This window comes from Mus pahari, chromosome 14 (assembly GCF_900095145.1).
Source record: "Mus pahari chromosome 14, PAHARI_EIJ_v1.1, whole genome shotgun sequence".
NCBI lineage: Eukaryota > Metazoa > Chordata > Mammalia > Rodentia > Muridae > Mus > Mus pahari.
The window spans coordinates 39,565,973-39,581,764 of record NC_034603.1 but is presented as its reverse complement, the minus strand read 5'-3'; the positions used below and the strand labels follow the sequence as shown (position 1 = coordinate 39,581,764).

The following is a 15,792-nucleotide window of genomic DNA, read 5'->3' as shown; positions in this document are numbered from 1 at the left end:
AGCCTCGTGGCTTCCCAGGGCTGGCAGGAGAAGAGTGAGGTTATGATTCCTCAGAAGGAACAGTGGCTTCTGCTGCAGGGCAAGGGGAGGGGCGCCCCACCATTCACTCCTGAAGCAGGGAGGGGCTCTTCTGCCTGTGTAAAGGCTACTTTGGACTCTGCTGAAGCATCTCAATTGCCATGCCTCAGTCTCCCCAACTGTCATGTGGATGCACATGCGCCTTTGCTCTGGGTCAGTTCCCTCCTCCCATTTTGCCAGAGCTTTTCGCCTATCCTAAGGCCGGAATCCTTCCCCTAACACTTCAGCTCCCCCCCCCCCAGGGTCTCAGGACTCTAAGATGTTGTCTTAAAAAATACAAGCATGCTAATTACTGGAATAGTCAGCCACATCCCAGCCATCAACTTGCTGTTAAAAAAAATCTTCTAAACCGGAAGCCTCCTAGAGGGTAGGGACAATATCTTTATCCCAAGGGACTCATCAGTATTAGACACAATATCATTGTTATCACCTAGCTGGAAACTGGGTCACAGCTCCTACAAACCAGACTGGTAGTCCCAAGGCCTTGGGTATAAGAGCAGAGGAACCCCTCCACAAGGAGGGTGGACCAGCTGGCTACACCCTGATCCGAGTCTCAGGGGTCTGAATTCCTAGATCAGATGACAACCATGAGAACACTGTACCACCTAGGGCTCCAGGGAATCTCAGGTGAGAAGACACCAATAAGAGGAAGCCAACAGTCACTTTCTTCTATATTGTCCCTCCTAAACTCCATGCCTCCTGAGGTCACCTCCATGGAGGGCTGAGCATCAATACATGTGTGCTTAGCACAGGCACCTGCTCCCAGGTGGGAGGCTGCTTCCCTGGATCCATTATATATGGCTGCAGAAAAAAATCCCACCGAGAGCAGTAGGCATGAATTATTCTCTGCCCATCTACTTTACAAAAGAAAAGCAGTGTCCGAGAAATTCCCGATGTGTTGGTTGATTCAGAAAAAAAAAAAAAAAAAAAGCCCATCGTAGCTTTCAACTAAACATTCCAAACACAAGGAGTCACAAGGCTCAAAAGGCTTGGTCAAGACTTGCCAAAGCTGGGATGGAGTGTCCCTATTTCTGAGACTGGGACAGTGGAGGTTCAAATTCCTGCTCTGCCAGGACAGGGCTATGTGACCTGAGATGTACAGGTCGCCCTCCCTAAGATGCAGGCTCCCTATCTACAAAACAGGGACAGGGTACCAATTCCAGAAACTGGAGGTTGTGAGAATTCCACAAGACAAGGCATGTCCAACATTGAACAAAAGGCTGGGAGTGTCAGGTACCAGGAGCGACTGTTTTATGTTTAAGAGTTCATTTTTAATAATATAGAACTCTCAGTTACTTTACAGTCCCTGGAACTCAGGTCCTTCATTGTTAAAGTGGCGAGAGCACTGCTTACATCAGTAGGCTCTTTGAAGATTAAATTAAACAAGACGACAGATGGACATCTACACACAATGGTGCTCCATACATAACAGATGTTCAAATAAATAACATCTATTATTATTCTGATCCTATATTCTAACCTGGGACCTAGTGGGACAATGAATCAGTAAATATTAGCTGAATAATTAGCACATTAATAGAAGAGAGGAAAGCAATGATTTCAACAGCCAGGCTGAAAGAAGTGGCTGACTACCCAGCATCCTGGTGTCTGACCAGCAGGCGGAGGAAGCCCCCACCCCAGCCCCAGCATCCTGGTGTCTGACCAGCAGGCGGAGGAAGCCCCCACCCCAGCCCCAGCATCCAGCAGCCCCCATCTTGGGGTGCAGCCAGGGCTAGAGACACAGATGGGCCCTCTGGGTTGTAGGGGGAGCAGAGGAGCCTTTTGTCACTTAACATAACAAATGACTTATCTAAATCCCTGACCGAGGCAAGAATGTGCAGGAAAGCAAGAACTTTCGAGGGATGTGCTGGGACGCTCCGGAGGCGGATTTATTACTTTGGGCTGAAACGAAGGCGATGCATTACTGCCTGTGACTCTGCATCTGTTCATTTGCACATCAGAATGGACAAGTCGTGAGGCTATTAACGATGGCTTTGGAGATATTGGAATGTCTTTGGAAATTACTATCAATAAAAAAACAAACTGGCTATGGAGAAGTTACTATTTTTCCCCTAGTAAACTTACTGACATTTTATTCCATTATGGATGTTGTCCAAGGTATAATGAAATGCGCAGTGATTGATGGAGACTTCTGCAGCTTCCGTGGCTTGCAGGATCCCTTTCAGGGGATGGCGGGATGCCCGGGGCTGCAAAGAGATGCTCCCTTTGTCTGCAGTCCTAGCAGCTGGTCTAGGGCTACACTGTGAGGCACTCTCTAGACCAAGGAGGTTGCTTGGCCGTGCAGGGCCAGAGAGTTCCCTAAGAGAAAGGCACAGGGGCTCCAAGGCCAGTGTTCTGCCTTCCTCTGGGCTCTCTGAAGACTTCCAGCATGCCACCACATCTCCCTCAGACACTGCTTCTTTTGGAGTTTGTAGGGAGACCAACTTTATCTTTAAAATCCTGAAGATTAAAAATATTTAATCTCCCATGGGGTGACAGTGCCCATTGACCATTCAAAGTCCTCACTGCCAAGCCCCGGGCCTGGACCTTGGATGCTGCATTGTACAACCCTGTGACCAGAGTTAACCCTTTATTTGTTTGGTAATTGGGGTACTCCAGAAATCACGGACAGGGACTATCAACAGGTAAGGAGAATCAATAGGTATTTTTATTTAATAGCAGCTGATTACTGCCCTGCTTACATCTGTGATTTCTCCTGCTTTTATAGGAGCCCTTCCACCACTACTGTGTCTTTGGAGGTAACTAAATGGTTACCTTGGACATAATATATGTATGGCCAGAACCAGATTACCAGGCCACTTAGTCACCAGCTATAAAAAGGTCTTCTCTACCTCAAGCCCCATGCCATGTCTTAATCATCCTCCAGGAAGTCTGTGCAGTAGTTATCTGGAAACATAACTGACTCCGCCCCAGACAGAGCACTCAAGGGTCCAATGCAAAACACATATGGGGACTAATGCAGAGTGAACACATATTGAAGACTAATGGTCCTCAATAAATGAGGATAGGGAGAAATGAAGAGAAGACTCCAGGTCAATTTGTCCAAGGTCATAGAGCCATGAAGTGGCAATAGGAAGAGGGACTCAGCTCTGTCTCCAGCAAAGATGCACTTCACAAAACTTCCTCTCAGGAAACCCACGGGCCCTCTCCTGGCCATTGGCACTTTAGTCTTAATTAATTACCCTAGTAATGTCTGCTTAGAGACCCAGTTTCTTGGTGTGTTGGAGAGATTACAGAAGACACACACATATAAAATGAGCTATATCGTCAGTCCCTCTGCCTCGTTACATAGAGGCCAGGCTAAAGAACTCACTGTGAGGAAAATAGGCTGGATGACATCTGGTCTCAAATGCATCCTTCCCAGGAGACAAGAACCCACTGCCTTCTAGTCTTTCCTTTGTTGGGCCCATTGAGTCATTTCCCCAAGGCAAGAGAAGCTTGGGTTTATTATTCTCAGAATAAATCAAGGATTGGGGATGTGACTCAGCTGTGGAGGATGTGCCTAGTACCCCAAGGCCTGAGATCTGAGTTCCAGCAGCACACAGATCAATCAGTCAATCAATCAACCAATCAATCCCAAATCTTAGGCCTTCCCTACCCTAGGTCTGATGCTCCACTTACCTCATCTCCTACAGTCTTCTACTTAGCCTTCTAGGCTAATAACCCTGTAGACTATGCTTAATACTCTGTGTGCTCAGCTTAGTACTGTATGTGCTCTGCTTAGCACTCTATGTGATATTCTTAGTACTGTATGTTATATTCTTAGTACTGTATGTTATATTCTTAGTACTCTATGTGCTATACTTAGTACTCTATGTTAAGTGCACTATGCACTATGCTTATTACTCATGACAGGTGCCCTACAGACTATGCTCGATACTCTGTTTAGTAATCCATGCACTCTATTTTAGGGACAGGAGCACCACCTCCTCTAATGACCTAGGGCACAGGACCAATTAAGTTGGTGAGAGGATGATCAGAGAGGACTGAGCTCAGCTGCCACCCAGGCACAACTTCAACACTTACTGTGTGCTCTCCAGGCACCCAGCATGTTCCCTGGGCCCTGCAGAGAGAATCTACAGAACTGAGTGCAAAGAGCACCAGGCCAGAGTAGAGCATCTTGACTTGGGAGTCCCAGGAGTATGAAAACTGATCCCATCACCACCGACCCCCAGGCCTGCCACTCCAGGGTGCCCCGAGATGTGTGTTCTGCTTTGCCTCCGTGCCCTGCCCATCAAGCAGGCTCCCTCAGCCTGCTCCTGCTCCAGGGTACACATTTCCCGGCTGCCTTCCTTCCTGCTGCTCCCCAGCCAGGGTTTCCTGGGGTCACCGCCCAGATCTACTCGCATCATCTGAGTTCTGGCTTCAGACTTAGGTTCTAGAGACCCCCAAACTGCAAGAATAATCTCATCCATTTACTCAGCTTTCCCACACTTCAGTGTCTTCCTTGTGAACTGAGGAAGTGACAGTGTCAGACACAACGGCTTCACAACACAGCAGCACTGGATAGACAAGCCATTTTTACTAAAGTGATCATAGGTTTCAGTTAGAGGGCGAAGTAATACATTTGCCTAGTGGTTCTTGGTTTATGAGTACACCGGGATGGCCTAGAACAGCGGTTTGCACCCCCCTTTGGGGGCTGAATGACTCTATTACAGGGACCACATCCCAGATACCCTGCCTATCAGATACGTACATTACTCTTGATACAAATGTCAAAGTTACAGTCGTGAAGTAGCAGTGAAATAATGTTGTGGCTGGGGGGTCACCACACCATGAGGAACTGTTTTAAAGGTCACAGCAGTAGGAAGGTTGAGAACCACTGACTCAGAGAGTCCATACAGGGATTGCTGGCGGCAACCAAAGAAAGAGATTCTGCTCTGTTAAATGTATAAGGACCTGGGACTGCACAGTTACCAGTTCCCACAGGCAGCAGCTGCTGCTCTGGGACCACCCTAAACATCCTGTGACACTCTGCTCCAAGATACTTCAATACATCTGTACAGTAATCCTGGGGTCAATGTCTCTATCTCTACCTGAGAGGATCCAGAGACAGGTGACATAATCAAAGTCACCCAGGAAGCTGTGACTGAGGCAAGATCAAGGTCAGAGCTCTGGGGGACAATATCACACCCTTTAGCTACCACAGGGCCAAAAGAAGAGACAATACATATAACCCTTAGCACACTTGTGGCAGAAGTAGAAAACCTACCTTTGTTATGGCTGGCTGGTCCAGAGGCCTCTGGACCCAGAGTGGGTGGCCCCTGCGGGTCACTGGTGAGGTGGTGGAGCCAACGCCTCCGCAGTGAGCTGCGGTTCCTCCGGGGCCAGCGGATTCCAGGTGATAATCGGGCCAGAGGACTCCTTAGTGTGTCCACATCAAGTAGTAGGTCAGGGCTACTGTGGGGATCACGAAGGCTCCTGCCGTCCAGCAGACCCACGCCCAGTGCCACGGTGGCCACTGGTAAGGCCTGCAGGCTGCTGGGAGCCCGGAGGGCCTGTGGGAGGGCCACTCTGGCCCTCTGCAGGAGCAGCAGGCTGCCCGTCATCAGGTAGGCGGCCGTGAGGAAGAGTAGCAGGAACTGTGTTCTGCGGAGAAACTTCTGGAGTCTGAAGAAAGGTTTGGCCATGCCCCTGGGCAGCAGGGCTCCCAGCTGGAGCCTGGGGACGGCTCCTAGCACCTGGGCAGGAGGGACGCCAGGGCCTCCGAGGGCATCATCCCAGCATCCCGACTCTTGACACCGGTCAGCACACTTGTGGGCTTCTGTCCCTGTGGGTTTCACACGTCACCATCACTTCTCTCCTGCAGCCACAAGCCCCTTGGTGGTAGCTTCTGCCCAGGGGTCACCATTTCCCCCATTCCTTAGCTCTCCTGGCTCTCATCAGTCTCAGGAACCTAGGAAAGTGGAGAAAGAGCATTGAGGTGAAACAGGATTCATCCCTCCCTTCCTGGGCCAGGGAACTCCCCAGCCCTATGACCGATTTACCAAGAGGGTAAGTAATCTCTGTGTCAGGAACACTGGACAAAGGGTTCAGATCCCACTTCTGCTGCTGGCCAGCTGTGTGACACTAGAGAAATTGCTGAACCTCTCTGGGCTTCAGCTCCCTCATCTGTGATGTGAGGATGATGCTGGTTTGGACAGTGGCAATGAAGGTCCAGTAATGATAATAGCAATAAGGCGGAGGAAGGAAGCAACCATGGCTTCCACTGAGTCCTCAGTGACCGCACACACTCAGCAAAATGAGTTATAGAGTCATATCATTGTACTCTCACCAATGTAATGGGATAGATATTGTACTGTCCCCACTATACAGATTGAAAAAAGAAAAGAAAGGAAGAGTAATTTCCTGAAACGCCCCAGCTGGCAAACCCAAGAGCCAACAATGTCTCTCTCGAGGTCTGTTTTCTCAACTACTCTACAGCGCAGCCTGAAACATAGCTTTACTGTATAACACAAGGATGCCCCACACAGGCAGGTGTATACTGAAGGTGCTTAATAAATGCACACAGTGAGCTGCCTCCCTGTGATGCTGCGAAGCTGTGATCTACATTCTGGGAGCAGCCTCTACAGAGGTTGGTCACTGACTCTCACTAAGACTGAGGCAGGCTTGCACGGTGCCCTTGTTAATGTTAAGCTGCGGTTCCCCCACTGGCGGCATCTCTAAAGTAGCTATTAGGGTTGGTGGGGGCACTGCAGCTGCCAGGAGCTGGACTGCTGTGTGAGGAGGGCCCTGAGCACAAGGACAGGCTTGTCCCAGAAGAAAGGACCCTGGAAGCGTGACTAAGCTGCTGGCCGTAACTAACATGGTGAGGGCAGCGTTTCAATGGCTGTTCTGTGCACAGGCACGGCCTGCTGGGTGTGAGAAGAAAGACAATGTTTTGGCTCTGGGGCCCAGCATTTCAGGCTGCAAGGAGGCTGGGGGCCCAGCAGACCATCCAAGGGGGCCCAGACCAGCCTGAGCCTTCCGGATTAAGTTCTGAGAGCTAAGGGGGCTGAAACCTCCAGGAGGCTAGGGGTATGGTTACACAGGTCCTCATCAGCAAAGGACAGTGGAATCCAGCTGAGTGCCGAGGACTCTGCAGATGGTCTCAGAGCTTTTCCTTTCTGTCTAAGCTGGTATGTCGCCAGACCCACCCCTGCCAGCCTCAGATTTGTAAAACCACAGAGAAAATCCCACGAAATCCGGACTGATCTGTCTGCCCCCAGCTTGGGCTCCTCCAATCCACAGCACACAGGCTGCCGGGGCGAGCGAGCCTCCTTAACACGCGAATCTGATCAGGGCTGGTGTTCTTTCTGTATAAACCTCTTTTCAATAGCTCCCTAGAGCTTGGGGATAAACTGCAAGCGCCTTAGCATGGCACACAAGGTCTCTTGGTGAATCCAACCCTCAGAGGCTCTCAATGCCTCACTATCTCAGTATCTCCAACATGCGCACATGTGACATATGCACTCTATGACTGCAGCAGGGCCGCCTGTATCCAGCGTCTCTGCCTCGGTTTCCTCCCTCTGTCTGGTTAATTTATGTATGACCCCTAAGGTTTAGCATTAATGTCACTTCTGCCAACCTTTCCCTGGTCACATCCACCCACAGAGAAGGAGAGAGGCTCCCTGGTTCCCAACAGCCTGTGCTAAGTCCATCCCAGCATGTACCACTTTGGTGCAATTAACATTGTCTATCCAACTTCTTGATCATCCTCAAAGGACTCTGATCAACTCGAGTACATGCCACCCCCTATTTACTTTTATCACTGTCACCCAGCATGAAGCTTGGCACAAAGGGACACCTCAGCTGTCTTTGCCAGTGGGGGAGGTGTATATATATATATATATATGAACTCTGACAGCAGAAGTATGCTCTTGAGGGGTCTGAGAGTAGCCAAACTTCAAACTCCATTCATGCATAGCTGGGAGGAAGCCTGAACTAGACAGATGCTGAGCAACATGTGGGCCACCACTGGTCTCAGCATCACAGAGCTGATGTGTAAGATGTACTTGGGATTATCAAGAACCCCTAAATGTTGGATCTTTCCTGTGCTATAAGAAGATTCTCTGGAACGTTTATGGAAGGGTTCTGGATGCAGGAGATCCTAGCGTAAAATCCTAAAACCTAAGTAATAGGCAAAAAAGGTAGCACATCTGCTGTGGAGAGAAAGTTTCTGGTCTAGGTGGGTGATGGTCCCATCCCTGTAGCCGTGCACTGTGACTTCCATCTTATGTGATAGATTGGATCTGCAGACATGAGACAAGGAGGGTAGCCTCCTTGTCTACAAGTAGGTGTAAGACAGCAGAGACAGCTGAGACCTGGCAGAAATCTGGCCACTTTTCAACTCTACTGGACAGGGAAGTCCAGTGGCTGGCCCTCTGTACCCCAGAGCCATTGGGGTCTTCACTATCGCAAACCTAATCCTAAGGCAGGACCTCAGGCGCCTTGTCTGTGCATGGGTAAATGGGGATGGTTGTGCTCTGGTTGCCTGGACTGTGACACACACTGGCTCTGAATGCCACAGAGGCACATGGGAGCTGCTGGAGGACAGACACACAGCAGGTGTTCCCAGGAAACTGTCTCCTTCCTCCTGGGCCTCCTACTCCCAGAATGGGCCCACCAGCCTCCTCTTGCTTGAAGTTGATCTAACTGTGGTTGGCAACTGCTTAATTTTCAGTGACATCATTTATTAGGCCCCCGCAGTGTGAATAAATAGATTAGATGGCCTGTGTACCTCATGAGCCCCTGGATCCTCATGGGAGGCAGACGGCCTGCTTCCTGTCAGTTGAGAACTGTCCCCGTACCTGACTAGGGAGTCAGTATTCACACCCAGACCATCTGCTCCTGGAGCTGTCCTGTGCCCAAAATTCTCCCTGCCCCTTTCCCCACTTGAGTTCTGGCTCTGGACGTGGTTGATTCATTCTTAAAAAATTTAGTGTGTCTCCATCACAGATGTGAAACTATGCCAGGCAAAAACTCCTCCTGTTCTGACCTTCCCAGTCAAACCTAAGAGGCCCTGCCATGAACTGGCTCTAAGGCTGCCTCTGCGCTCTTTCCCCTCTTCTGAGATTCTTCCTCATCTCCTGAGCCTTGCTTCACAGCCGACTTTCCTGATCTGGGACCCTCGGCAAGGGACTGTTGAGCATACTCCCTGTCCCAGAACCTCCACTTGAGGCTCTGTCCAGCTTGGACAGATGCCTATCTGCCACCTCGCTCAGTGTTCTCTACATCCTTGGAACTATTTTAGGGCTTAGGGAAGGAGTCCCTGAGAGAGCCCAGGAACGAGAGGAGAATAACTGAACGGAGGCTTCAGGAGTCTCAGAGAAGAAAAGCAAGTTCCTAGTGCAAGGGGGACTCAGAAAACCTGGGCTCCGGAAGAGGGCGGGTAGCACCTACCTGTGGGCCAGGTTGGGGGTGGGAGCACTAGGAGAGCTCGCAGACAGAGGAAGGGAAAAGACAGGAGAGGAGGGCTAGCTAAGACTGGCCCCTAGGGTTCAGTCATGTGACTCCACCTCCCTTCTACCTTCTGGCTAGTGATGAAATGCATTAATTGGAGAGCAAATGACCAATGCTCCCCACATGGATCTTAGCCACTGTGGCCACCAAGGGTGACTCAGAGCTGTCTGCACATAAGGCGGCATCCAAAAGACAAAACACAAAGTCCGGCAGGCTGCTCCTCAGGCAAGGTAAGGACCTAGGCAGCAGCTGCTCAGAGTCCCAGGTCACTGACCAACTAGAAGCTAGCAGCTCTATGCTTTGGAACCTCAGTGAAGCTGCAAGTGGGGCTGGGCTTCGGGTGTTCTCCCACCCCTCACTTCACCTTCTCCATCCTCCGACGCTCTGTTCAATGCTCGTCACCTGAAGCCCATCCCGCTCCCAGAGGCTGTGCCCTCCCAGCATCTCAAGAAAGCATCTAGCCTAATGCATAGCACTAGTTATGCTACAGCTTGCAGGGGCCACGGGGCAAGGAGGAACTGGTCCAAATGCCTCCATGGTCACTCAGTGTCTCGTTTTTCATCTCACGTCCAGCCTCCTCCCTCAGACTGCTCATTACAGAACCCTATGTGCAAACCAGTGTTCCTGGCCAGCGTGAGATGTTTCAAGCTTCCTGATGGTGCATGTTAGTCAGTCAGCCAGGGGTGCTCTGCCCAATCCACAGGCCTGAAATATTTCCCCACCCTCAAGGCTCAGCTCAGTAACACTTCCTCCTTAAAACCTCCTCGACCCCTGAAGCAGAGTGGATCTGTAGTACTGACAGAGAGGCTAGATACATGGCGACCTGTGGCTGGGCTTGGGTCCTACTTTGAGTCTGCCTGTTAATATCTCTACATCGTCTCTCAGCATTGTCAGTATCTCTGATGGCTTCTGGGGACACTGCCCTCACTCCAGGGTCACCTGCACTCCTGGCCTGAGGCTGAAAAGGGGGGGTAAAATACCCACAAAACACAAACCCGCAGACCCTTGCTGGAATGGGGTAAGGGCTCCGTTTTTGAAGAGGCAAAAACTCTTTGAACTCAAGGGAAAAAAAAATCAAATACAAATGTTTCTGGGGCTTGGGGAGATAGCTCAGCGAGCAAAATGCTCTCTCGGAAAGCATGAGATCCCCAGCGTTCCTGCGAAAGCCAGGCACGACCGTGCTTCTATAACCCCAGTGTTGGAGAGGTGGAGAGAGGTAGATCCCAGAGACTGGCTGGCCAGACAGTACAGCGGAAGCAACCAGCTCTGTGAGGTAGCCTGGCTCATAAAATAATATAGAGGACAGACGTGGTGGCACACACCTTTAATCTCAGCATTCTGGAGGCAGAGGCTAGTCTGGTCTGCCAAATGAGTTCCAACCAGCCAGGGTTGTAGCAAACCCTGTCTCAAACAAAACAAACAAACCCCAAACACAGTAATGTGGAGAACAGCCGAGAAGACTGCCTAACACTGACTTTTGGCCTCTGCAGATGCTTGCACACACAGATGTGCGCACACACACACACACACACACACACACACATACCCCACAGCCACATACAAAGTTTCTTTAAAAGTATTAAACAGAACAGTTAATTAATCATTTCATATTATATACATAGACCCACTGTCACATATACCATGATGATCTGTCAATCACAAATAGTAAGAACAGCATTACTAAGGTCAAACTCCATTCAATGCAAATGGGGTACACAACCTTCAGTGGACTCAAGGCTGAAGTTTCCTTATGAACACTAAAGTTATAGATGTCACATTAGAGGTTATACGTGGTTTCACACACTACCAAGTGTGTGACATGAATGAGCAGATAAACAAACGAATGAGTGATCTTCCCACAGGCCCATGACGTTAATTTATGAGTCATTATCACTGTTACATAGAGGCAAAAGGTAAAACACTGGGGGCTAATTAACTCGAACAGAGATAAACGGCTAGTGCTAGTCGGAACTCCGGCTTTCCGATTCCAAGTCTGTGGCATCACTTGCCTGTCACATGGCCCCAGTATCAGCTGGGGACACTTCTGTGCCCTGTGCTGGAGTGCCACATGCAGCTAGGATTTTCCCCTCTCTATTTGGTTGACCCAGAACCCAATCCCTCACAGCACAGTCAGTCACAACCCCTTCAAATCAGCCCCCTCCTTGGTTCATCTCTCTCCATGATTCTTCCCTTGATGGTGAGTTTCTGAGCGTGGTCTTGGGCCTTGTACAGAATGCAACAGGTTAAGTAGGTGTTACAACGTCTTTCAGGGTCTTGGATAAATCTGGATAGGTGAGTCAGTTAGCCCTGTCTTTCTCTGGTTCCTTTCCTGCCAAAGGACAGGGACTCAAGCTATGTGAGATGGCCCAAGACACCTTGAATATCCCTGTCCTTCCTTACTCTTGGTCCCTTCATACCACGGCAATCACCTTCTGGGAGGGAGCGCCCATCCCAGCGAAGAGGAGGAACCACGATACAGAGGCGCACAGCATTGTAAGATTTGCAAAACGAACCCAGCCCAATTGTCATCCACTTCTAGTCCCTCCCTAAGGAATTACATGTGTAGAGTTTCTCCCTGACCATGGCCCATCAAAGGGGCACATAAGGATTGTGTTTTAGATACAGGTTGACATGGTGGCTATTGACATCAAGGTGTGGAGAAAATAGGGAAGAGATGAGAGAGAGAGAGAAAGCAAAATTATGAGGTCCAGAGAAAGATTAGGTCATGTCCCCCAAACAAGCAGTGCTGACCTCCAGACCAGCCTGGGTCAGATACTGGGATGCCACCTGTGAGTATGACTGCCACTCCTGTTGTGTGGACATAGACCCCCCCCCCCCCAAGGTTTAAAAGCCGAGCTGCCCTCAAGTACTTGGTCTTGATTTCACAGAGAGCGGGTCTTAGGAAAACTGGCCAGGATGGAGCCAGATGGGAGTACAAGCCTGGAGTGTCTGTAAAGAGAAGTGTAGCTCTCCCATCAGACCCTGCTCACATATGGCTCAGCCTGGACCTGGAGGCTGTGGGTTCCCAGACTTGGCTCAGTGACTCTCCAAGAAACATCTGTGTGACTCGCTGACTGGCGCCGCAGTCTTTGGGTTAAACTAGCCAGGCTGAGGCTCACATTTAGCAGCAGGCCAAATGATGTCCCAGAAGGTGCCACCTACTGGGGAGGCAGATAGAAGAAAAAGGACAGGGGGTCTCATCTGTCTAAATTTAAATTGTTCTCCACTTCTGGTCAGAACATAGGACAGTACTGTCTATGCCAGGGACTTCAATGCCCATTGAAAAGAGGGATCTCCTCACCCCAAAATAAGTTCCTCCCAAAGATCTATGGGACAATTTTGGGATGGCTGGGAGTAGTCATAATGTCAGGGAGATAAGGGGACAGTTGCCCCCTACTACCCCCAGCTTGGTAGCTGGCCAAGCTGCCCTCAGCCACTACAAAGGAAGATGCCTGGCTCTTCCCTGAACCTGGGGGCTTAGCAGCCCCTCCCCACAGGCATCTTCTTAGGGGATCTCAGTTAAGAATATGTATGTGGTAGGAGGCCATGCTTGGAAGAAACAAAACCTACACAAAGAAAGCTCTCTGGCCAGCATGTGTAGTCATTCAGCTAGATAGCCACCAAGTGAGGACACTGTCGACAGAAAGAGCCACCCAGCCCAGCACAAGGCTCCTCTAATTCTTACAATCCCTACAGTCCTCACTTCCTGTATCTGATGTTGGGGTCCTGATCCCACTTATGGGTTCCTACCAAATCTGGTCCGGGTATCTCCCTAGACATAAGAATGCTGTCCCGCAACAGGAGAGAAGAGGTGACAATAGTACTGGGGAGTACCGAGGTTGTCCATTCTGTCTGGAAAGTAGCCTGTAGCCTGCAAAGGACAAAAGTACTGGGGAGTACCGAGGTTGTCCATTCTGTCTGGAAAGTAGCCTGTAGCCTGCAAAGGAGAGTGAGGGCCGTGGGGGCTGGAAACTGCCAGTCTGTCGGCAAGCAGATGGGGCGGAGCAGAAGTCCTCTTCCCATTCTGACTCCCGGTGGACTAGCTGGTAGGACTAAGACCATCAGCGGAGCACAGACACCCAGAAAAGCAGTTAGACAGGCTACCCTGAAACAGCTGACCCAGCCAGGGATACTTCTGACTAGCAAAGAAAAACACCACACAGAGCATCCAGCCACGAATCTCCATCCACACCTTAGAAAGATGCAAAGCGCCGACCCCGGGTAATTCCTCCAACAAAATACATACGTTTCTGTTTTGCCTCTGCCTGTGTTCAAGTTCATCAAGAGACGGGAGAAAACCCTTCGCTGACCGGAAGCCTGGCTTGGGAATGGAACGAGAGAGGGGGAGCAGCTTCTGACGAACGTCTCCACCTAGGAGGGAGGCAGTGCGCACCCCAAATCCTGCCCTCAGCCCGACCGGGGACACAGACCGGACGTCCCCGGGCTCCTGGCAGAGAAGCGGCTGGTGCAACTGCCTGTGCACATCCAGTCAAGACCAGACGTGGTGAGATGCTACCCACACATCCGCCACGGTCCTGGAGCGCCGGCGCCTCGCCAGCGCGCCCTGCGCCCCAGCAGGTGCAGCCCCGCGCGCACCCAGTCGCATCTACACAAACTTGTTTGCCCGCGGCGGGGGTAGATCCGGCTCGCAGCCCGTGCTAGGGTCCTGGCTGGGAGACCTCGAAGACACGACTCACCCCGCGATCACAGCCGGCTGGGGCACCCGTCTTCCCGGGCGCCAAGCCCGCAGCCCGCAGTGCCCAAAGCTCAGACGCCCGTAGCAAGCGCACCCGCGCTCCCAGGCCCGCGTCGCGCAGCTCCCCGAGGCTGCGGACTTCCACGCTGAGCAGTGGCGGAGCGGGCGGGCGCCCAGCTGAGCCGCGGGCGCGGAGTACAGCGAGTGGCGGGCGCAGAGCGGGCGAGCGGGCGCCCGGTCTGCACATGCTCACTCGCGCGGCCCGGGGACAGCGGCCGGCCTCCTCCGGGTCCTAGAGGCTTCCGCGCACCCCCACCTCTTCTAGGCTCCCAGGAAGGGTCGCAGCTTGGCTTTGTAGCCGGAGGTGTGTGGGTGATCTGTCCGGGCTTGCGAGACAACGCACATACCGCGGGTGACACGCACTACTCGCCACCGCCAAGACAAGATGTTGACCACTCTGTTGCACCCGCCCAGCCACAGCCTACCACTGCAGCCTAGCCGGCTCTAGCACGCACCATGGTGTTCACACCAGACACACACAGGAATACACTGGGCATCGCCTCTCGCAGCAGTACGCCGCCACACTCAGATGCAGACGTGGTGGCAGACGCACAGTGACTGATACAAATACACACTGAATCACCAGACACCCACACTCACACACTCTGTGCTCTGCTCCACTCAGAAACAAGCTAGGACACGGACAGGTGCACACACATACACAGCCACACAATTTGTACCACTCTAATGTAAATAACCAGACACACACTGGAATACTGTCCCATACTGGGGAAGCTAGGCACATTCACCTAACTCTCTGTGTCACACAGCCACTCAGAAACAAGCACTTGCTAGAAACACACACACACAATTTGAGACAGTACCACAGAATTACAAAATGGCAAAGATAACTAACACCATCTCCTTACACACCTGGGGTTCTGCCAGCAGCTTATCACTCTGCCCACATTGAGAGAGAGAAGGCCACATAGGTCTATATACAACCCCCCCCTTTTAAATAAAGGCTTACCCCACTGAGAAGCTCCGCTCCCCCTTTCGAAGCCCCCAAGTCACAGCATCTACCCTGCTCTTCCTGGAACAACAGTGGGTATACTTCTCACCCAGGACTGACAGCCAAGATGCTCCTGGAGGCTGCTGGATGCTGGAGTCAGGATGAGAGGAGGCATCAGGAGCAGGTGGCCTCTAACGGACTTCCTGAATGGAAGTTTTTTACTTCCAACTTCCGCTAGGGGCAGAGCTGCTCAGCCACTCAGAGAAGTGGGCTTTCAACAGGTGCAGGGCAGCAGTGGGGCTTGGGAGGGGACCAGTAGAAAGCTTCTGTAGGTGCAGTGGCCAGGCACCCTGGTGGGGAAAGGGCTTGTTGAAGTTTGCACAGAAGAGTCTTGGGTCTGGGGATGAAGGCTGAACTCTCTAGAGCCTTGGGAGTTTTGGGTAGGAGCAGAGGGAGGGAGGGATTTTGTGCTATCTCAGCATTCCAGGCCTGCAAAGAAAGTACCCTCTGCATAGCCTTTAATCATGGTTATCAGCTGTAACTC

General features: G+C 51.3%; 1 protein-coding gene across 4 annotated transcripts in view; it reads right to left on the bottom strand.

Annotated features, from left to right (window-relative positions):
* Wscd1 (WSC domain containing 1) overlaps positions 1-15,353 on the bottom strand; it is a 39,886-nt gene extending 24,533 nt beyond the window's left edge. Inside the window, exons 1-2 of one of the 4 annotated variants that reach the window (XM_029546334.1) lie at positions 15,267-15,353; positions 5,312-5,995 (exon numbers count right to left, since the gene is read on the bottom strand). In XM_029546334.1, coding sequence (XP_029402194.1) covers positions 5,312-5,729 — 418 coding nt within the window. In that variant the 5' untranslated portion in view covers positions 5,730-5,995; positions 15,267-15,353. Of the gene's footprint in view, positions 1-5,311; positions 5,996-13,786; positions 13,909-14,237; positions 14,455-14,751; positions 14,789-15,266 lie in introns of those variants that run through there. The other 3 variants (XM_029546332.1, XM_029546331.1, XM_029546333.1) reach the window with 3 other exon arrangements.
* Between the last annotated feature and the right edge of the window lie 439 nt (positions 15,354-15,792).